Source organism: Oncorhynchus clarkii, chromosome 2 (assembly GCF_045791955.1).
Source record: "Oncorhynchus clarkii lewisi isolate Uvic-CL-2024 chromosome 2, UVic_Ocla_1.0, whole genome shotgun sequence".
NCBI classification, from domain to species: Eukaryota; Metazoa; Chordata; class Actinopteri; order Salmoniformes; family Salmonidae; genus Oncorhynchus; species Oncorhynchus clarkii.
The window spans coordinates 31690559-31713574 of record NC_092148.1 but is presented as its reverse complement, the minus strand read 5'-3'; the positions used below and the strand labels follow the sequence as shown (position 1 = coordinate 31713574).

At 40.5% G+C, this 23016-nt stretch overlaps 1 protein-coding gene across 4 annotated transcripts; it reads right to left on the bottom strand.

Annotated features, from left to right (window-relative positions):
* Positions 1–509: 509 nt before the first annotated feature.
* Positions 510–18867, bottom strand: LOC139366550 (endoribonuclease ZC3H12A-like). 4 transcript variants are annotated; one of them, XM_071104172.1, is made up of 6 exons: positions 18745–18867; positions 14586–15041; positions 11228–11367; positions 8094–8328; positions 5245–5351; positions 510–4951 (listed from the first exon to the last, which is right to left on the bottom strand). In XM_071104172.1, the coding sequence occupies exons 2-6, from the start codon at positions 14954–14956 to the stop codon at positions 3831–3833; spliced, it is 1974 nt and encodes a 657-aa protein (XP_070960273.1). In that variant the 5' UTR covers positions 14957–15041; positions 18745–18867; the 3' UTR covers positions 510–3830. The 4 variants fall into 4 exon arrangements, with proteins under 4 accessions (XP_070960273.1, XP_070960292.1, XP_070960302.1 ...); XM_071104191.1 differs by lacking the exon at positions 18745–18867 and adding an exon at positions 15161–15982 and having other exon boundaries at positions 2859–4951; XM_071104201.1 differs by lacking the exon at positions 18745–18867 and adding an exon at positions 15243–15982 and having other exon boundaries at positions 2859–4951.
* Between the last annotated feature and the right edge of the window lie 4149 nt (positions 18868–23016).

Genomic DNA, 23016 nt, shown 5'->3' with positions numbered 1-23016 from the left:
TGTAAAATAAACGCCTGAGTGGGACACCCCACATTCGGGTCATGACGAGAGAAAAAAAAAACTGTTGGGAGACGTTCTATTCTGCACTGTTCAACCAATCCAGTAAATGTGGGGGAGGAGTTAAGATAGTCTCGCCTTGTTAATATTTTGGATGGAAACAACTTCCAAGAGCATCTAGCTAACAAACGTGCCGTGGCTAGCTCCTAGACAGGTATTAGCTAGTGTTGTCTAGCGATAATGGAATAATCTGGGGAAGTTGTCACTGACAAAATTGGTATGTGGTTTCTGTCGACTTTGTCGCAAGAATTTCATCTCGCTGAAACCTACATGAGGGTGGCTCTCCAGGAACAGGGTTGGAGAGCCCTGAGCTATGGTCATCATCAGATCATCATGGAGCATATGACTGTCTACGCTCTGAGGCACTAAAACAATGAAAGTGCCATATCATAGTACAGTAGCTTGAGACAAAATACAGAGATATGACATTAGAAAATACAGACACAGGTATATTTCAAACCTTTCATTTTAGTGTAATATGATTCCCCAACATTCAAAAGTCAGTGTTTAAGTGGTATATAAATTAATATAAAATTAGTGAGTAACCCTTTATTACAGTCGGGTAAGTACTAGGTACTGGTAAATACTTGGCAACAAATTGTACTATTTGGTATAGTAGCTATTTGTAGTCAGAAGAAACAAAGTAGTCTACTCTAAAAACACATAAAAATGGCTGAGAAATAAAATGCCTAGTGTTCCCTGCCAATTATTTCAAGTACCATGAGGTTATGACTGCATTAACCTGATATGAAGCTGGTAATACTATATGATAGCATAATAATAACAACATTATAACTTTAAATATCTAGCTAGTACTTACCGTGCTGTTAAATAAAGTTACCAAAATGGGTTTAAAATAAAAGAGTTTAACAATTTGTTTAGACCAAGAACTCTACTCTGAATGTCCATGATATTTGAATTATACATTTTCCATGTTTAGGCACTTAAAAAAGAAGCTACAAAGTGTTGTCTATCAGCATACAGCAAAGACAGACAACTATCATAGAAACATTGAAGTAATTGTCCAGTGAAAATCTCATTTAAAAAAAGTTTATATTCTGTTAATGAATAGGGCTGAGATCCCGCTAACAGGATCGATATGACAACAGCCAGTGTCATTTCAACAGAAATCCCCAAATTAAAATTCCTCAAACATAGAAGTATTTCACACCATTTTAAAGATACACTTCTTGTTAATCCCACCACAGTGTCCGATTTCAAATAGGCTTCACCACAAACGATTATGTTAGGTCAGAGCCAAGTCACAGAAAAACACAGCCATTTTTCCAGCCAAAGAGAGGAGTCACAAAAATCAGAAATAGAGAGAGAATTAATCACTAACCTTTGATGATCTTCATCAGATGACACTCATAGGAATTCAAGTTACACAATACATGTATGTTTTGTTCGATAAAGTTCATATTTAGATAAAACATTCTCAGTATACATTGGCACATTCTGTTCAGTAGCTCCAAAAAGATCTGGTGATTTTGCAGAGAGCCACATCAATTTACAGAAATTCTCATAATAAATGTTGATGAAATTACAGAAATTCTCATAATAAATGTTGATGAAAATACAAGTGTTATGCATGGAACTTTAGATACACTTCTCCTTAATGCAACCGCTGTATCAGATTTCAAAAAAGCTTTACGGAAAAAGCAAACCATGCACTAATCTGAGTACGGCGCTCAGTGACCAAACAAGCCAAAAAGATATCCGCCATATTGTGCAGTCAACAGAAGTCAGAAATAACATTATAAATATTCACTTACCTTTGATGATCTTCATCAGAATGCACTCCCAGGAATCCCAGTTCCACAATAAATGTTTGTTTTGTTCGATTATGTCCATCATTCATGTCCAAATAGCTACTTTTGTTAGCGCGTTTTGTAAACAAATCCAAAGTCACGAAGCGCGTTCACTCGGAGCAGACAAAATGTCAAAAAGTTCAGTTACAGTCCGTAGAAACATGTCAAACGATGTATAGAATCAATCTTTAGGACGTTTTTAACATAAATCTTCAATAATGTTCCAACCAGAGAATTCCTTTGTCTGTAGAAAAGCAATGGAACGCGAGCTAACTCTCACGTGAACGAGCGTCACGAGCTTGTGGCACTCTGCCAGACCGCTGACTCAAAGAGCCCTTATGAGCCCCTCCTTTACAGTAGAAGCATCAAACAAGGTTCTGAAGACTGTTGACATCTAGTGGAAGCCTTAGGAAGTGCAACATGCTATCCCACTGTATCTTCAATAGGGAATAAGTTGAAAAACGACCAACATCAGAATTCCCATTTCCTGGTTGGATTTTTTTCTCAGGTTTTTGCCTGCCATATGAGTTCTGTTACATACATCATTCAAACAGTTTTAGAAACTTACTAATAATAAGCATATATTAGCAACTGGGACTGAGGTGCCCAGAGTAAACTGCCTGCTACAGGCAGTTTACTCTGGGCACCTTATTCATCCAAGCTACTCAATACTGCCCCCAGCCATAAGAAGTAAACTCACAGGCAAATAAATGTTGTTGACTCATATGTGGTCAAAGCATAAACTGGAGAAAACACCAAAAAAACAACAACCTTAAACTCAAACAGACAGTTTAAAAAATGCTTGCTATTTCCACATAGAGGATGAGGTCATCATAATTGAGCTTGAGCTGGCCAATCAGCAGTCTATTCGCATGAATATGTTTTTATACCGGTATACGCCCACACCATTCTGTTGTTGGGGTACACCCACACCATTCCAACACAGAAAAGCAGTTTTTTAACATAATTAAAACCATTTTGGAAGGAAAACTAAAATCAGTCAAACTGTATTGTAATTCATTATAGGTCATATTTCATAGAAATCTGGAAACACTGGACAGTTACTTTAAAAGATCTATTGGATTTACCCAGTATTTGGTGATATAAGAGACCTTCACAGGACATACTGTACATATTACATAACACATTTTTATACATTATCTTGCTGAGAACATCACATTCTGGTCTATGGGAGAATTACAATATTTGGGTCATTGACAAGGTGCTTTTCCAACATTAATTCAGTTTCTTTGGCAGCTTCTCCAACTTATTATCTTGGTTAGAAGGATACTGTATAGTATTTGGGGTTCTTTGGGCGTAGCTTTATACACGGGAAAAATGTATACCATTGTATTCCACACTGCATAAAGAGATCGAATAAGGAATATATTGGTCTATGAGACAGGAAATAAATTATGGCCATCAGAACCACAATATAAAAAAACATAATAGTAAAAGGTGTAATTTCAGACAATGACATTATTTGAGACAATTATTTCTTATTACATGAGAGCTGAATTTCAGACGAACGAGAGATCACATACGGTATATCCCAAATGATGATACAATATGCATCAACAGTCAAACACTCTAGATTCACTTTTGCCGTAGTATTGAGTCTAGAGGCAAGATTTGACTACACTGTTATAAATGTATACAACTTTCAATAAATTAAAAATAATCCAGTTAAACACGACAGGGGATTCATCCCAATTCTCTACACTTCTCCCAAACTGTGCACACACAACCTGTCATGGATTTAACATAAGCTATGCAAGCACATGACTGCTAAGGAAGGACAACATCAACAATAAAACGTTGCCCTTTCAATCAGTTACAGTAAATTACAAAGGAAAAGAACAAGAGTATCCCATTGAAATCAATTAATGATTTATGTGGAAGTTAGAGTTGTGCAAGCTTCTCAACCCTGAATTAACCCCGTAGACAAGATGCTTAGAGGCATCAGAAGGCCCCCCCATCAGATTTGAAATTGAGGATCTCTGCAGCCAGCTTCTGGGCATCCATCAGGTGAGGGAACATCCCCATGACCGTATCTACTTGGTGGGGGTTGAAGATGGCCTGCAGTTTCTTACGGAGCTCCTCTCTGTCTGTGTCAAAGGCAGAAGGTGGAGGTGGCTGGGCCCAGGAGTTGAGTTCTTGCTGATTCCTGTAAGAGGAGCATGAGTGGGGGGCCCCATGCGGGGTTGGGGGGTGATGGTGGGGGCTCGGGGTGAGGCTACACGATGCCCTAGCCTGGGGGACCCCGCCATGGAAGGGGTCTGACCAGTACTTCTGGGGGTGCTGATGGGGGTGGAAATTATGTGCCCCCACCCTGCCTTGCTGGAAGTTGCAGGGGAGGCTGTAGTGGTGCATGTTGGGTGGGAACAGAGGAGGCGAGTAGGTGTCATACCTTGGCTGGGATTGGGACTCAAGGTGTGGGTTGCTGTGGTGCTGCTGCTGGGGACCTGTGAAGGGAGCCAAAAGGAAACAACACCTGCAGGGCTGGAGGCTATCCTGGGCCAGCCTCTCTGGATGCATGCCTGGATGTCTGGAACCCTGTTGTTTCTGCTGCTGCCTGGGACTGAAGGCCTTGCTGTGGCCTTGGGACACATCCGAGTACTGGCTCTCATAGGTGCCAAAACCAGAGTCCATGCACTCATGGGAGATGCTGGCATAGGGGAGGTCAGTAGTAGCGTAGGGGGAGAACATACTGGGCATATTGGGCCAGTCCATTTGTCCTTGGCCTACTGCTGTGGGGCTGCGGGCCTGCTGGTTCCTACTGGAGTGTGGCCCATCCCAGGACAGAAACATGTTCTCAGTTACCTGGCTATTGGGACCCTCCCTCAGGGAACCGCGATGCTCCAACGTCAGCCTGTGCTCCAGGTCATTCTCCAGAGAATAGGAGGGATAGGGGCTCGGGCCGGCCTGGGGGCCCCTCAGGTGTGACATCATGTGATTCCGGTCCTCTTTTACTGAGGAGAGCCTTGCCTTCTCCCTGAGCTCATCAGCCAATGAGCAGTGAGATTGGTGAGTGCGCTCAGGGTGGTAGAACTTACACTTTACGCCATACGTACACTTTTTACCTGAAATAGAAAACATAAATGAGTTACTAAACATGACAGTTACAGTATTTCTACCTAAATCTAAAATAATGCAATTCTACAGGAGAAAGTATCTTGACTCTTCACAAAGAGTCTCAGATTAGAAGTGCTGATATAAAATCATTTATGCCTAATGGAGACCTGATCCTAGATTAGTACTTTGTGTTTGTCTTCTGCTTCAACAAGACAGGTTTTAAACTAAGCATCAGTGTTCAGACAATATAATTAGAACCCTATGGTATCTCACACATATATCTCTACGGTTGAGATCCTACCATAAGGACAGAGTTGGGGTTTCTGTTCTGTTAGTAGAGGCTTCTTCCTCAGGAAGTTCTCCAGACTGGGACCATGACGACCAAGCGGGTCATCTGGGGGCATGAATCTGGGCCGGAAATGGGTAATATTGATCAGAAAACAATACAGGCAGAGAAGTGATAGAGGATCGAATCTAATCGATTAGAACAATAAGACACGGTGCAGGCAGAGGGAATGTTTGCTTTTCATATCTGAAATAAATACATTAACACAGGTCTCATGAATCATCCTCTAACCATACAGGAGTGGTCACCAACCTTTTCTGAGTCAAGATCACTTTGAGTCAAAATGCAAGCGGAGATCTACCACAGATTTGTTTTAAAAGATTACATAAAAAAATGTAAGCCTATGCAACATTAACCTATTAAAAACAGTACTGTAACAATTAGGTTTATGCATTAGGCTATAGGCCCAATACCTTATCACCGCATATTGGCTTTGCTTGAAATTGTCCTGCAAATGTAATGTTGTTCGCACCATTTTTATACATTTTAGGTAGGCTATACGATCACACTGGTAATAGACCAGATGTTGTATTACCTGTGAGGCACAGCTGAGTGAGCTACATTTATATAACAATTTATTTTACTGGGCTGATGGTGCCTGCATCTGATGGTCAGTCTCAGTGGAGGGAGCGAGCAGTAGACTGAAGGTTCGCCTCTTAACGCCCTTTTCCATTTTCTACGCTGACCAAAAAGGAACACGTCTTCCAGCTGATGGCAAAACTCGAGTCGCACCACATTATTTCTGCCTCTGGACAAATACATGTTGTTAATCCTTTTATGGTGATTTTTCAGTAGCATATTTATTGTGAAATATTAATGTAATAAAACAGAATCACTAAAAGCTTCAAAGGAACCTGTAACCACACCTGTATAGCATAAGAAAAGCCAATATACAAAATAAATAGACACACATTGTAATCTAGAAGCATGCCTGGATAAGAAGTGTCAGAATCAATATAGTGAATGTACTTATGACTATAGCCTGGAGGGTGCTGATATAATCTACTTGTGACTGCAGCCTGGCATGGCCCCTATTACCTTTTAACCAAACTGTCATAGTTGTTCCACGAATATAATCGGTTCAGTGATTTGTAGAGTGTTAAATGATTTGTAGAGGCGGGATAAAGTCTGCTTCAAAGAAAGAACTTAGGGTTGGAAACAATTGTGGCGCAAAGCCAAAACAAGTTCATAATTTACAGTCACTCTTCTCTATGTATGTAATGTAAGGATGAAACTGTATAAAAGGAGTGTGCTAAGGCTGGGAAAAACAGTTGATCCATGAACCAGCACGGCTTTTTACTTTGTAATAAAGTCTACTTTGAATTCACAAGCTTTGGTATCTGAGAAATATTATTGGACCAATATTTCTACGACACTTTCAACGGAGAAAGTGAAATATTCCTCTATATTAAAAAATACCCAAGCTGCTAATAATAACCATGCAAGCCTATCGATACACCTTTCTACTCATTCATTACAGCTGCAGTGCTGGTTTTAGCGCAAGTGGAAGTAGTATGAATGTGCATTTTATGGCTTATAAAAGTGTTGAATAATTTTTTTTTTTTAAGTGTTGACAGTGCTGAGTAAGAACTTAAACATGAACACGCTCATAAAAAAACCAGCTCTTCAATGTATTTGTTGAGTCATGGTTTTAAAAGTTCTTAAATATCTAAATATAAACTTTGCTGTAGCTTTCTTCTATGCTTGCTACATTACTACAGACATGGTAATCTGAGCCATCCGATTGGTAGGCCTATAGTGCACTTGATTTACTCTCTAGGCCCGCCGGGAAGGCAGAATTTGTACCTTCAGACACATGAAATGGTTTAAAAATGGAACAATTCACCTACCTGGCATGCAGGGCAGCTGAATCGGGTGCACCTGCCGCCAACAGCGCAAGACTAATAATATAAAAATAGGAACGCAAGGCTTTGTCATTGAGTTTTTTTTACAGAAATGTTTGGCAATCGTCTAGGAATGCCTTGGAGATCAACCAGTTGGTGACCATGGCATTACAGTATATTACACTACTACAGTATCTGCTCTAAAAAGGTGAAATCTGCTTTTCGGAACCACGTTGCTCGCTATTTCTGGGCTGAATCCTGACTAGAGATGTAACAAACTTCTTCTTTGTCTGATGATGAGTAGGAAGGATCGGACCAATATGCAGCATTGTAAGTGTCCATGATAATTTATTATATCAGAACACGAGAAAATACAAAATAACAAAATGCAGGAAAGAAAGTAAAATCTAAACAGTTCTGTATGGTGAAAACACAGACACAGAAAACAACTACCCACAAACACCAGGTGGGAATAGGCTACCTAAGTATGGTTCTCAATCAGAGACAACGATTGACAGCTGCCTCTGATTGGGAACCATACCAGGCCAAACACATAGAACTATAACACACAGAACAAACATACAATGCCCACCCCAACTCACGCCCTGACCAAACTAAAATAGAGACATGACAAGAGAACTATGTACATGACTCAAATTGTTCTACATATCTACCCTTGACATCAATACATGATTAATACATGTTTTTTCAGAGAGTTAAAAACCTGTTTTTATACATCTCTCCATTTCTCATGTTTCTGTCCAAAAATCAGTATTTATGACAGATGTTACCTGCTGAAACCCCCCCATACAACATGTATGATTCCCCTGCCTGCGTGGGATTGAATTCTGGCCCCACTGGCCTCTTCACCATTGTATCTTCTCTCTATCAATCTCCCCTTAATGCATGCCTGTCACTGTCATCCCCCCCATTTAAAAAACAAATACATCCAGCACTCACTTGTCATTGACGAAAGAGTACATAAGCAGCTTCTCCTCGATACAGCGCTTCCACTCCGGACGCTCTCCCTGGAGGTCCCTATAGGTGTCGTTAGACACGATCACGCCGTCCGACTCGTAGGCCAGCTTCACAATAAAACGGTCGTCGTAGCAGACCACCCGTTTACCACCGACACGTCTCGAGGGCGTGAAGACAACTATCTTCTTCTTCTCTAGCTCCATTAGAATGTGTTGGTCTGGAAATAAACGTGCAAATGTTTCACCAAGTGTTTTATTATGTCCCAGTCATGTGCCTTTATTCATAAAGCTTCTCAGAGTAGGAGTGCTGATTTCGGATCAGTTTTGCCGTATAGATAATAATGAATAAGATTACATGGACAGCTGTTGCTGGCGATGTAAGAAGAAGAGATGGTTCGCTTCATGTTTGGTCTTTCATCATATTGGAATTCTGTTTGACACAAATTATTCCACTGCCTTACCTTGTCTTCTTAGTACACATTAACATTACTAATATTTCAAAACAACGTCTTCTATACCTTTGCATGATGAACAAGCCAGGTGACACTATGATAAGAAAGGGTCGCATAACATTGCTTCAATCAAATATGGCATAGTGTGCCAAATCAAACAGGGGACACGCAAAACACAAATCCATCAGCTGTGGATCCCTGAGACAAAACACAGAGCACAAAACCATCAATCGTTTAAAACAAATATTACATGACAGTTTCATTATTACATAAGCTGTTCAAATTTCACAACCCAAATATCACATAACATGGAAACCTCCCAGCAGACTAAATTAAAGCATTGACAAATACATCCAAAATGAATGTTAAATAAATGCACCTGTGTGCACAGTGTGAAAACGGACAATGGAAATTGTTTAAATAAACAAAATGGACAAGCTAAAGGCAACAATGTTCAGTAAGCCAACTTTGGAAAGATCTGGGGCCATATTCATATGGTGTCTCAAAGTAGGAGTAGTGATCGTGGATCTGGTCCCTCCTGTCCATGTAATCTTGTTCAATATGACCTAAAAGTAATGTATTTTTTCCTAGACCAGCGCTCCTAATGATACACTTGAATATGGACGCTGACTTAAATAAGTGTGAGACAGAGCTCCATATTGACCAATTTCCTTGAGGTTTTTAGAGACTACTATTGACTAAAGCCTGAAATGCACTCACAAATGTCAACTGTCTGTGTCAAAAATGCTTTGATTGTTCAGGTAACAACAATCACTTGACATGTAAACCATAACGCTCTGCTTGATTAGAAACAGTTAAAGACTCAGTTTCAGACAGTAACCTGAGTGTGTGAGAAAAACAGTTGCATTTCCTGGTGGGGATTTCCCAATTCCCTGGTAGGATTTACTGTTGTGGTTATTTTTACTTCCTGGTTACTGGGACTGAAAATTTAACTTTTGGCTTGCTTGCTCCACCTCAGACAACGCCACTGAACCATGCAAGCAGTGGGCACCAGGTGATGATGTGTCAGCTACAAATAGTGGTCCGACAAACACCTCCTAACAGATAGCCTTCAGGTACATGGACAAGAGTCACTGCTGTGTTCGACAACATGATGTGGGTTGAAGCAATGACAATTGGGAACATTTATTTAGAATTTTTTCAGAAAGCCATCTATGAGGTCAGACAATATTTCTTGATTTCAGCATTTGTCCAATACTACCCTCTGGTGGAGTTTCGCAATGCCTTTTGCCTCAGTCTCATATTACAGACACATCATATGACTGGAAACATACTGTAGGTGCAGTGAGTGTACTTACCAAAACCCCTGCATATAAACGAGATAAGGTAATGTATTGCATTATTTTAAAGAAATAGTCACAATGAATACTGTATTGTATTTTATTCTATTGTGTTGATTTTCTGTGTCTAGTATTTTTATGTATTGCTGACCTCCCAAAATGAATTTCCATAGACAAACCTAATCCTGGACTAAAAAGAGAGAGATCAATCCCGGAAATGTCCGTAAAAGCATTGTTTCTTGTTGTACATGAACATAGTTTGTATTTTCAAAATCCCCTGGTATTAAAGTATTCATATTCAGAAACAGAGACTAGTCTCATTCGAACTATAGTGCATATTCAAGCCCCTTGACTTTTTCCACGTTACAGCCTTTTCTAAAGTGCATTAAATTGTTTTTTCTCTCCTCATCAATCTACACACAATACAACATAATGAAAAAGAAAAAACAAGTTGAGAAATTTTGGCAAATGTATAATTTCTGAAATAAGTATTCAGACCCTTTACTCAGTACTTTATTGAAGTTGTCACGCCCTGACCTTAGAGCTTTTTATGTCTCTATTTTGGTTTGGTCAGGGTGTGATTTGGGTGGGCTTTCTATGTTCTTTTTCTATGTTTTTTTGTATTTCTTTGTTTTGGCTGGGTATGGTTCTCAATCAGGGACAGCTATCTATTGTTGTCTCTGATTGGGCAGCATACTTAGGTAGCTTTTTACCACATGGTTTTTGTGGGTAGTTATTTCTGTTTAGTGTTTTGCACCTTACAGGACTGTTTCGGTTATTCTCGTTGTTATTTTTGTTATAGTGTTCAGTTCCAATAAAAAGCATGAACACTTACCACGCTGCGCTTTGGTCCGATGATTCCTCTTCCTCGTCTTCAGACGACGAATACCGTTACAGAAGTACCTTTGTCAGCGATTACAGTCTCGAGTCTTCTTGGGTATGACGCTACAAGCTTGGCACACCTGTATTTGGGGAGTTTCTCCTATTCTTCTCTGCAGATCCTCTCAAGCTCTGTCAAGTTGGACGGGAAGCGTCGCTGCACAGCTATTTTCAGGTCTCTCCAGAGATGTTTGATCGGGTTCAAGTCTGGGCTATACCACAACTTGACTCCAATCAAGTTGTAGAAACATCTCAAGGTTGATCAATGGAACCAGGATGTACCTGAGCTCAATTCCGTGTCTCATAGTAAAGGGCCTGAATACTTATGTAAATGTTTTTTTTTTTAATACATTAGCCAAAAAAATGGGGTATTGTGTCTAAATTGAGGATTTTAATTTATTTAATACATTTTAGAATAAGGCTGTAATGTGGAAAAGTCAAGGGGTCTTAATACTTTCTGAATGCACTGTATTTGTGAATCTCACCTGTGATGGGGACATCAGGCCTGGGCTGCTCCTTGCGCCAGGAGGGCACAAACACAATGACGGTTGAGTGACCTCTATCCAGGAAATAGATCACTGCCAACTCAATTCCCTTACAGGAGAACACTTCCTTGTTACCATGACTGGAAGGGAGACAAGAGAGCAGGAAATGGGATAAGTAAATATGTCACTACTTTCTATGAATCAACAAACATTTCTAGTGAAGAGGGCAGATTTAAAAGGAAGGAGAGAGGTGAAGGTGCAGTTTTATGTCGATCTCTGATTGTTTCATTGTTAAAAAGGTAGAGCAAATTTAATCTGACCAAATAATTTCTCCTCTGTCTACAATGCATTCGCTTCAGTGGCAATGCAAGCGAATGACAAGATTTGCATAGTTATTAAAAAAATACAGGAACTCAGGTATGCAGCTCAAACAGTACTCTTTCTGAGTAGTAAAGTAGCATGACATCATTAAAGTAAAGTAGCTGTTATAAGATAATAACATATGACAGAATGACAGCTATACTGTGCATCAAGGTCCTATTTTACGTACATTACCGTTCAAAAGTTTGGGGTCACATAGAAATATCCTTGTTTTTGAAAGAAAAGCAATTTTTTTTACCATTAAAATAACATCAAATTGATCAGAAATACAGTGTAGACATTGTTAATGCTGTAAATGACTATTGTAGCTGGACACAGTTGATTTTTAATGGTATCTACATAGGCATATAGAGGCCCTTTATCAGCAACCATCACTCCTGTGTTCCAATGGCACATTGTGTTAGCTAATCCAAGTTCATAATTTTAAAAAGACAATTGATCATTAGAAAACAATTTTGCGATTGTTAGCACAGCTGAAAACTGCTGTCCTGATTAAAGAAGCAATAAAACTGGCCTTCTTTAGACTAGTTGAGTATCTGGAGCATCAGCATTTGTTGACCTATTATTTCTTCTGAAACTTGTCAGTCTTTTCTTGTTCTGAGAAATGAAGGCTATTCCATGCACGAATGCCAAGAAACTGAAGATCTCGTACAATGTTGTTCTACTCCCTTCACAGAACAGCGCAAACTGGCCCTAAAAAGAATAGAAAGAGGAGTGGGAGGCCTCGGTGCACAACTGAGCAAGAGGACAAGTACATTAGAGTGTGTAGTTTGAGAAACAGACGCCTCTCAAGTCCCCAACTGGCAGCTTCATTAAATAGTACCCGCAAAACACCAGTTTCAACGTCAACAGTGAAGAGGCGACTCCGGGATGCTGGCGATCCATTGGAACGTGCCATTCGAACACAGGAGTGATGGTTTCTGATAATGGGCCTCTGTACGACTATGTAGATAATCCATTAAAAAATAAATAGCCGTTCCCAGCTACAATAGTCATTTACAACATTAACAATGTATACACTATATTTCTGATCAATTTTATGTTATTTTAATGGACAAAATGGGCTTTTCTTTCAAGAAAAAGGTCATTTCTATGTGACTCCGGTAGTGTATATCAGTGCTAAATAACACTTGCAAAGAGACCTTTGAACAATACATATAAAATATAGATAAAACAAAAAAACACTTTGGCAAAACATAAAAACATTACATGGTAGGGTGAGTGGGTGAAAACGAGCTTTGGTGATGAAATTTCACTACCTTATATTATAAAATTAATTTTACCAAGACAAATATGATTCTTCATGTTCTAAATCATTCAGTTGGGTCTTTCTCTCACATCATTAACATTATATCCAAAAAGTCCAATTTCGTATCCTAATATATCCAATAATAAGCACTGAGCTCTTTTGACAGAGCGTTGACGCTCCTTGCTGCAACTGTTTTGGATTTTACATGTAGTGTTCTTCTGCAAAGTTGTTTCTGTGGGTCGCAAAAAGCTAAATTAGCATGACACGAGCGGAATTCAAATGTAAAAGGCTTTGAAAATAAAAAAGCTTGCGGTAGGCCTACACTCGGTGCTGTTGACATTTCATAAAACTTTTTGTTGTTGTGAAATCTTCGAAAAGTAACAGGAATTTCGCATTAATATGAAAAGTGTAAACTAAAATACAACATGACATGTCTCAAAATTGATATCTATCTTACCTCTACTGTTTTATGTCCTCCGGATTTGAGAAGACGAGTTCAAAGTTGAGCCGGTCAGTTTGCCTCAATTTTCGCACATCATCCAGCCTAACTGACGCAATGCTATTTTCCAGATTTTTGAATCCTTTTTCAAAACAAAATATTTAAAAAAAAATGTTATCTGACTTACATTGATTTAGAAACCCTAATCTTGGCCATCCTACAAGGGAAATAAACTGAACGGATTATTATAGATACATGGGGTTTTGACCATTGGTTTTCTTATAGGAGTGTCTAAACAATTAACGTATTATTTCACCCATTGGTAAAAAATATATTTTTGATTGGACACCCTACATTTTTTTTTGTCATTTAGCAGACACTCTTATCCAGATAAATTAGGGTCAAGTGCCTTGCTCAAGGGTACATCAACAGATTTTTCACCCAGTCGGCTTGGGGATTTGAACCAGCAATCTTTTGTTTACTGGCCCAATGGCTTTAACTGTTAGGCTACCTGCTGCCACTTTTGAATCTGACATTCCTTTGAACATACACGTGGATTGTGTTTCCTTATTGGTTTATGAATTGAATCGAGTCCAAACATACACTGTATACTCAAATAGCTAGGTAATAAAACTGTAATAATGGAAGTTCTAAAATGTTGGCTTGGCTCCATCCATGTAATAAGGAGACGACAGTTAAAAATGGTTGTAATTGCAAACACTTGAACTAAGAAGACATAATAAAACTGAGTGACAATGTTGTCTGGCCTGTTCAATATGAACTCTATCCTGACAATATAAACACCGCCTTGACACATAGCTATCACTGGGAGCCAGTGCAAGGCAGAGACTTGCGTAGGAGATTTGCATATAGCGCAGCATTAACCTTAGCAAAGGCATGCACAGGCATGGATACTACCTCTTCAAACCTAGCTGACAAAATTATTAAGGTGTATGAGAAGAGCTCGTGGTTCTTGTGTTGCAGGGTCATAGTTCAACAGCTGATAATGAGTAGTTGTACACCTGTAGTTTACAGGTATTTTTGCATAGCTGGCTGTCATTTTCATTGTGATGTACAACAAACCACATGAGGAGAACATAATACAGTACATCCGCTTCATCTAATTTCTCAACCACAATAACACCTTAACCCTTACAGGGCAGGACTGTCAGGAACATGACATACAGGCGCGCATGCACACAGCTGAACTCATTGAAACACTTCAATTGAATGCTAGCTCTTACAAACATAACAAGAATAATCCCTTCCTCTCTTCTCGACTCGCTCACCTCATGGCCACATTGCTGCCGTCAATGACGATAGGTTTCAGTCCACTGTCTGTGTCCATCCTGTCTTCCAGTAATGAGACTGGTCTGTCTCCTGGGGAGCCATGGGTCCTAGAGAAGGCCATGCTGGAGCCTGTGTGGCTTTTGGGGCCAGTAGTATCTTCAACACTCTCAGGAATGGTGGAGTTAGAAGTACCAGTGCTGGCTCCACTACGGACCAACTCCCCCAGTACAGAGTTGGTGTCTGTACTCAGGCCTAGCTTCAGCAGGGCGGCCCGAACCTCCATGGGGGAGTAGCCCAACTTTCTGAAGAAGTCCACCCTGAGTTGGAGCTCAGTGGCTGAGATCTGGAGACTGGGAAAGGCCTGGTCCATCTTCTACTACTGTCAGTCTGGGCTTTCCTGTGCAGCTGTTCAGCTTGGGAGGGTTACGGCCTATTTTTCATGTTGATACGGTTGCCTGGATTGAACAGAGAGAGACTTTAGTTAAATTCAAAGACAATGTTATGCAAATATACTGAACAAAAATAGTCCAAAGAACATTCTTTTTGATGATCATCCAGGTGCTTTTCGGCAAACCTGAGTCAACTTTATAGATAGCAGTTCTCCCATTATGCCTGGCGAAAACCAAACACTGCCTTCCACAGTAAGAACCTCATACCAACGGTCAAGCATGGTGGTGGTAGTGTGATGGTTTGGGGATGCTTTGCTGCCCGAAGACCTGGAAGACTTGCCTTAATAGAAGGAAAAAATTAATTCTGCTCGGTATCAGAGAATGTCAGGTCATACGTCTGTGAGCTGAAGCTGAAGCGCAGCCGGGTCATGCAGCAAGACAATGATCCAAAATCCACAATCAGGTCTACATGAAAATGGCTAAAAAGCAACGAATTTCAAGTTTTGAAACGGCCTAGTCAAAATCCAGACCTAATCCCAATTGAGATTGGACTTGATTGGACTTGAAACGAGCAGTTTATGCTTGAAAACCCAGAAGTGTCGCTGAGTTAAAGCAGTTCTGCAGGCAAGAGTGGGACAAAATTCCTCCACAGCGACGTGAGAGACTGATCAACAACTACAGGAAGCATTTGGTTGCAGTCATTGCAGCTAAAGGTGGCACAACCAGTTATTGAATGTAAGGGGGCAGTTACTTATTCACACAACGGAATTGGGTGTTACATAACTTTGTTATTTAAAAAAAAACTAAGTATCCATATTTGTAAACTCAGGTTCCCTTTATCTAATATTAGGTTTTGCATCAACATCAAAAATAGAGAAAATCAGAAATGGGGCAAATACTTTTTCACGGCACTGTATAAAATGCCACAATTTCTAATATCTTACTGAGTTACAGTTCACATAAGGAAATCAGTCAATTGAAATAAATTAATTAGGCCCTAATCTATGGATTTCACAAGACTGGGAATATAGATATGCATCTGCTGGCCACAAATACCCCCCCCCCCCCCTACCCCCAAAAAAAGGTAGGGGCGATAATCTGAAAACCAGTCAGTATCTGGTGTGACCAACAGATCTCCTTCGCATAGAGTTGATCAGGCAGTTGATTGTGGCCTGTGGAATGTTGTCCCACTCCTCTTCAATGGCTGTGCGAAGTTGCTGGATATTGGCGGGAACTGGAGCACACTGTTGTATGCGTCGATCCAGAGCATTCCAAACATGTTCAATGGGTGACATGTCTGGTGAGTGTGCAGGCCATGAAAGAACTGGGACAATTTCAGCTTCCGGGAATTGTGTACAGATCCTTGCAACATGGGGCTGTGCATTATCATGCTGCAACATGAGGTGATGGCGGCGGATGAATAGCACGACAATGGGCATCAAATCAAATTTATATATATAGCCCTTCGTACATCAGCTGATATCTCAAAGTGCTGTACAGAAACCCAGCCTAAAACCCCAAACAGCAAGCAATGCAGGTGTAGAAGCACGGTGGCTAGGAAAAACTCCCTAGAAAGGCCAAAACCTAGGAAGAAACCTAGAGAGGAACCAGGCTATGTGGGTCCAGTCCTATGTGGGTCCAGTCCTCTTCTGGCTGTGCCGGGTGGAGATTATAACAGAACATGGCCAAGATGTTCAAATGTTCATAAATGACCAGCATGGTCGAATAATAATAAGGCAGAACAGTTGAAACTGGAGCAGCAGCACGGCCAGGTGGACTGGGGACAGCAAGGAGTTATCATGTCAGGTAGTCCTGAGGCATGGTCCTAGGGCTCAGGTCCTCCGAGAGAGAGAAAGAGAGAATTAGAGAGAGCACACTTAAATTCACACAGGACACCGAATAGGACAGGAGAAGTACTCCAGATATAACAAACTGACCCTAGCCCCCCGACACATAAATTACTGCAGCATAAATACTGGAGGCTGAGACAGGAGGGGTCAGGAGACACTGTGGCCCCATCCGAGGACACCCCCGGACAGGGCCAAACAGGAAGGATATAACCCCACCCACTTTGCCAAAGCACAGTCCCCACACCACTAGAGGGATATCCTGTCTGGGCGCCAACCCAGACAGGATGACCACATCAGTGAATCAACCCACTCAGGTGACGCACCCCCTCCAGGGACGGTATGAGAGAGCCCAGTGGAATCACTGTATATCAGTGCATTCAAATTGCCATCGATAAAATGCAATTGTATTTGTTGTCTGTAGCTTATGCCTGCCCATATCATAACTCCACCGGCACAATGGGGCACTCTGTTCACAACGTTGACATCAGTAAATCGCCCACACGTCTGCAATCTACCGGTACAGTTGATACCGGGATCCATCCATGAAGAGCACACTTCTCCAGCGTGCCAGCGGCAATCGAAAGTGAGCATTTGCCCACTAAAGTCGGTTACGATGCCGAACTGCAGTCAGGTCAAAACCCTGTTGAGGACGACGAACATGCAGATGAGCTTCCCTGAGACGATTTCTGACAGTTTGTGCAGAAATTCTACGGTTGTGCAAACCCAGTTTCATCAGCTGGGTGGTCTCAGACGATCCCACAGGTGAAGAAACCAGATGTGGAGGTCATTGGCTGGTGTGGTTACACGTGGTTTGCGGTTGTGAGGCCGGTTGGAAGTACTGCCAAATTCTGTAAAGCGACATTGTAGTAGAGAAATTAACATTCAATTCAGCTCTGATGGACATTCCTGCTGTCAGCATGCCAGTTGCACACTGCCTCAAAACTTGAGACATCTGTGGCATTGTGTTGCACATTTTAGTGTCTTTTTATTGTTCCCAGCACAAGGTGCACCTGTGTCATGCTCGTGCTGCTTAATCAGCTTCTTGATATGCCACACTTGTCAGGTGGATGGATTATCTTGGCAAAGGAGAAATGTTCACTAACACTTTTACATACAATATTATCGTTAAGCGCCCTGCTCAAGTCGACAAATGTTTCACCTAGTTGGTTTAGGGATTTGAACCAGCAACTCTTAACCGCTAGGCTACCTGCCGCCCACTAACAGGGAAGTAAACAATGTGTCCACAAAATTTGAGCGAAATAAGCTTTTAGTGCATATAAAACATTTCTGGGATCTTTAATTTCAGCTCATGAAACCAACACTTTATATTTTTGTTTAGTGTAGTTTGGCCGACATACTGTATTATGTTAGAGTAATATGCAAATAATTCAGTTGACAACTTGACATATTGACTGTACTGCATTACATGTGTATAACTTTTTCAGGCCTAATATCTTTGTATTCACATTAGGCTAAAGTGTCATAGGTCTACAGCAATTGCAAACCGTTTTTAGTTTATTGCAATGTATCACAGAAACTACACAATTAAACTGGTTAACCTATTGTAAACTTCCCAAATGTTATTCAACATTACCATAGCCTGAAGCACCCTGTACGAATCATGAAAGCAAATAACTAGATGAATACCGAACCAATACAAAATTATTTACCCATGTAAATAATAAAATAGCATATACAAAAACTACGTGACATTACAAAGGCCGACAATGCAGAGGCAGACAACGGGTTAGTGTATTCGTTTGTACAGGAGAGCCTGGCGCCGTGTTTTTCTCATGACAGTGGAATACAAGTACAGGTGACACGTAAATCAGAGTCATATGACGTTTCAGTGAAACTAACATAGTAAATCATTAGCTTTGTACAAAGACACAACACTGACAATGGCGTTTAGAATTTACCTTAACTTTCAACTAGTTTCCCTCTTCGTGGTGCTCCATTTTCACCTTGACCATACATTTTGCATTTCTGATGTACGCTATGGTTATGACTTCGCAACCGTAGCACCTCCCTCTCTCGTGCTCAAAAATGTCCTTCCTTTATTCCTGTGTGGCCACGGCCCCAACTTGTTAAAGTCCTTCCAAATTACAGCCTACGTTACTGTAGAGCTACATTTTCTCAGTCCTAGCCGAGAAGTCAAATTCAATTCTTGAATTTCTGAAACTGAAACTAACCCTGCCCTTATGCTTTCACCGTAAAGTCTGATTTGTAAATAAATTCACCAAAATTATGGACATGTTATACCTATAGGTGCTGAGGGTGCAGAATAAAAATGTATAACAATTGAAAGAAATAAGGCTTCTAATTGGACCAGCTACAACCCCCTCCCCTCCTCCCCAGTGATGATATAGGCTTAACCTACAGTGTAAATGTTTTTATACAGTGATAAGTATCTGCCCTCGTGGAGTGTAGGCTCTAGTTAACTATAATTGATATACTCTATGGTACAGAAGAGTTTTTCCCACTAGATGTCACCCTTTACATTGTCTCATGCTGGGTTGATGCACTCCTTAGGCCTACCTTGCAAGGAAATATCAAGCCAAAGCTATCGTTTGTGTGTGTTTTTTGAGTATGTCAATAGGCTGCATGTGGGTTTCAAGTTTGGGGGAAGCTATTTTTTTCAGCTAGGGGAACATTCTTTAGCAGGACACGAGAAAAATGTAGTTTTATAAACACATTTCATGCAATTCTACAACACTTTACTTGCCATGACTGGAGACGTGAGCCTAATCTTTAATACCACAAAATGACAGGGTAGGCTGATTTGCTGAAAATGACAAACTGAGATCAATAAAAGCAATATTGTCTTGAATGCAACCATCTAATTGAGGCCTATGAAAAGGGGAAACATTGTAGGCTATGTAACTTGTAAAATAACTTGCCACTGACTCACCCAATGATAAAGACAGTGAATATGCGCACTCACCGGGGATATGTCAACAATCAGCTCTGATATTTGCTGCATGCTTGCCCAAACTGCACGCTTCCTATATTGCGAGCTTCCCGGCTGTATGTGCTGGTAATTTAAAACAATCCACCGCTATTTAAAAATAAAACAAGATAATAATCCTCTGTGGCTAAATCATGCTCTCTAGTGTAGTGTTTTGAATGATTTCATTTGTTTGTGTATAGACTGGACTATATCATTTTGGCAAGTTCCATTCAATTTACTTAAGGGAAGCTTAGCTTATTGGACATGCCGCCTATGAATATGTGTAAGGCTAAGGGAGTAGCATTAAGGCTGGCTTGAGTCAAAAACAAATGTGTATTGTATGTGTGTGATTTGTTACTTCAAGGGTAAGGAGAGGTTAGGCAAGTGTGTGGATGTGGCCAGTTTGTCTGTGCATTTCAGGTTAATCAATTTGTTTTGTAGGTACCAGGGTGGTAACAGGGTAACATCTGGAAAGTAATATGAAACAACAGCGAAATAAGACTGCAACGACCAGGTAAAAACGAGGTAATAACCTGTTAATAGTTACTATTTAGCTGCTAAATACTGATGTAAAGTTACAGTTGAAGTCGGAATTTTACATACACTTAGGTTGGAGTCATTAAAACACGTTTTTCACCCACTCCACAAATTTCTTGTTAACAAACTATAGTTTTGGCAAGTCGGTTAGGGCATCTACTTTGTGCATGACACAAGTAAGTTTTCCAACAATTGTTTACAGACAGAATATTTCACTTATAATTCACTGTATCACAATTCCAGTGGGTCAGAAGTTTACATACACTAAGTTGACTGTGCCTTTAAACAGCTTGGAAAATTCCAGAAAATGATGTCATGGATTCAGAAGCTTCATATAGGCTAAATGACATCATTTGAGTCAATTGGAGGTGTACCTGTGGATGTATTTCAAGGCCTACCTTTAAACTCAGTGCCTCTTTGCATGACATCATGGGAAAATCAAAAGAAATCAGCCAAGACCTCAGAAAAAAAATTGTAGACCTCCACAAGTCTGGTTCATCCTTGGGAGCGATTTCCAAACGCCTGAAGGTACCACGTTCATCTGTACAAACAATAGTAGGCAAGTATAAACACCATGGGACCACGCAGCTGTCATTACCGCTCAGAAAGGAGACGCGTTCTGTCTCCTAGAGATGAACGTACTTTGGTGCGAAAAGTGCAAATCAACCCGAGAAGAACAGCAAAGGACCTTGTGAAGATGCTGGAGGAAACAGGTACAGTAAAATGAGTCTTATATCGACATAACCTGAAAGGCCGCTCAGCAAGGAAGAAGCCACTGCTCCAAAACCGCCATAAAAAAGCCACACTACGGTTTGCAACTGCACATGGGTACAAAGATCGTACTTTTTGGAGAAATGTCCTCTGGTCTGATGAAAGAAAAATAGAAGTGTTTGGCCATAATGACCATCGTTATGTTTGGAGGAAAAAAGGGAAAGCTTGCAAGCCGAAGAACACCATCCCAACCGTGAAGCACGGGGGTGGTAGCATCATGTTGTGGGGGTGCTTTGCTGCAGGAGGGACTGGTGCACTTCACAAAATAGATGTCATCATGAGTGAGGAAAACTATGTGGATATATTGAAGCAACATCTCAAGACATCAGCTTGGTCGCAAATGGATCTTCCAAATGGACAATGACCCCAAGCATAATGGCAACAAAGTCAAGGTATTGGAGTGGCCATCACAAAGCCCTGACCTCAATCCTATAGAAAGTGTGGGCAGAACTGAAAAAGCGTGTGCGAGCTAGGAGGCCTACAAACCTGACTCAGTTACACCAGCTCTGTCAGGAGGAATGGCCAAAATTCACCCAACTTAATGTGGGAAGCTTGTGGAAAGCTTTCCAAAACGTTTGACCCAAGTTAAGCAATTTAAAGGCAATGATACCAAATTCTAATTGAGTGTATGTAAACTTCTGACCCACTTGGAATGTGATGAAAGAAATTAAAGCTGAAATAAATCCTTCTCTCTACTATTATTCTGACATTTCACATTCTTAAAATAAAGTGGAGATCCTAACTGACCTAAACAGGGAATTTTTTACTAGGATTAAAGGTCAGGAATTGTGAAAAATTGAGTTTAAATGTATTTGGCTAAGGTGTATGTAAACATCCGACTTCAACTGTATATACATTTCTCTGGTTGTTATGTAGAAACAATTATTCTTTACTGAAGAACTTAGCAAAAGTTATATAGTAAGTATTTAAGGCCATTTTCCCTCTTCTCAGCAGCACTGTTTATACTTATTAAGAATGTACTTGGAACATTTGTAGAAAGACTGTTTATGTAACAGAATCGTTTGAGAAACGACATCATACATGTACTGTATGTGGTCTAACCTCAAAACGTACCTTTTGTGTCTTTGGTTATAGTTGGGTAGTTACCTTGTTGTTGCTGTCTTGTTTCGCTGTTGTTTCCTATTACTTTCCGTGCATCACCAAGTTATTTCGGCACTGTACTTAAGTAACTATTATGTAACTTACTTGTCATTTCTTTATAGTTTCACCATAGTTTCAGTATACAGTGGGTTCAAAAAGTATTCAGACGCCTTCCCTTTTTCCACATTTTGTTACATTACAGACTTATTCTAAAATTGATTAAATTACTTTTTTTCTTCATCAATCTACACACAATACCCCATAATACCCCATATTTAAAAATACAAATCTGAAATACCTTATTTACAAGTATTAAGACCCTTTGCTATGAGACATGAAATGGAGGTCACTGCATCCTGTTTCCATTGATCATCCTTGAGATGTCTCTACAACTTGATTGGAGTTAATTTAACTTGTGGTAAATTAAATTGATTGGACATGATTTGGAAAGGCACACACTTGTCTATATAAGGTTCCACAGTTGACAGTGCATGTCAGAGCAAAAACCAAGCCATGATGTCAAAATAATTGTCCGTAGAGCTCCGAGACAGGATTGTGTTGAGGCACAGACCTGGAGAAGGGTACCAAAACATTTCTGCAGCGTTGAAGGTCCCTAAGAACACTGTGGCCTCCATCATTCTTAAACGTTTGGAAACACCAAGACTCTTCCTAGAGCTGGCCGCCCTGCCAAACTGAGACATCGGAGGAGAAGGGCCTTGGTCAGGGAGGTGACCAAGAACCCGATGGTCACTCTGACAGAACTCCAGAGTTCCTCTGTGGAGATGGGAGAACCTTCCAGAACAACAACCATCTCTGCAGCACTCCACCAATC

Coding starts and splice junctions, on each gene's coding strand:
- LOC139366550 (XM_071104172.1), bottom strand. CDS start 14,956: ATGGACCAGGCCTTTCCCAGTCTCCAGATCTCAGCCACTGAGCTCCAA. Junction 11,368..14,585: donor GGCAGCAATGTGGCCATGAG/GTGAGCGAGTCG, acceptor TCTCCCTTCCAG/TCATGGTAACAAGGAAGTGT. Junction 4,952..5,244: donor ACCCCAACTCTGTCCTTATG/GTAGGATCTCAA, acceptor TTTCTATTTCAG/GTAAAAAGTGTACGTATGGC.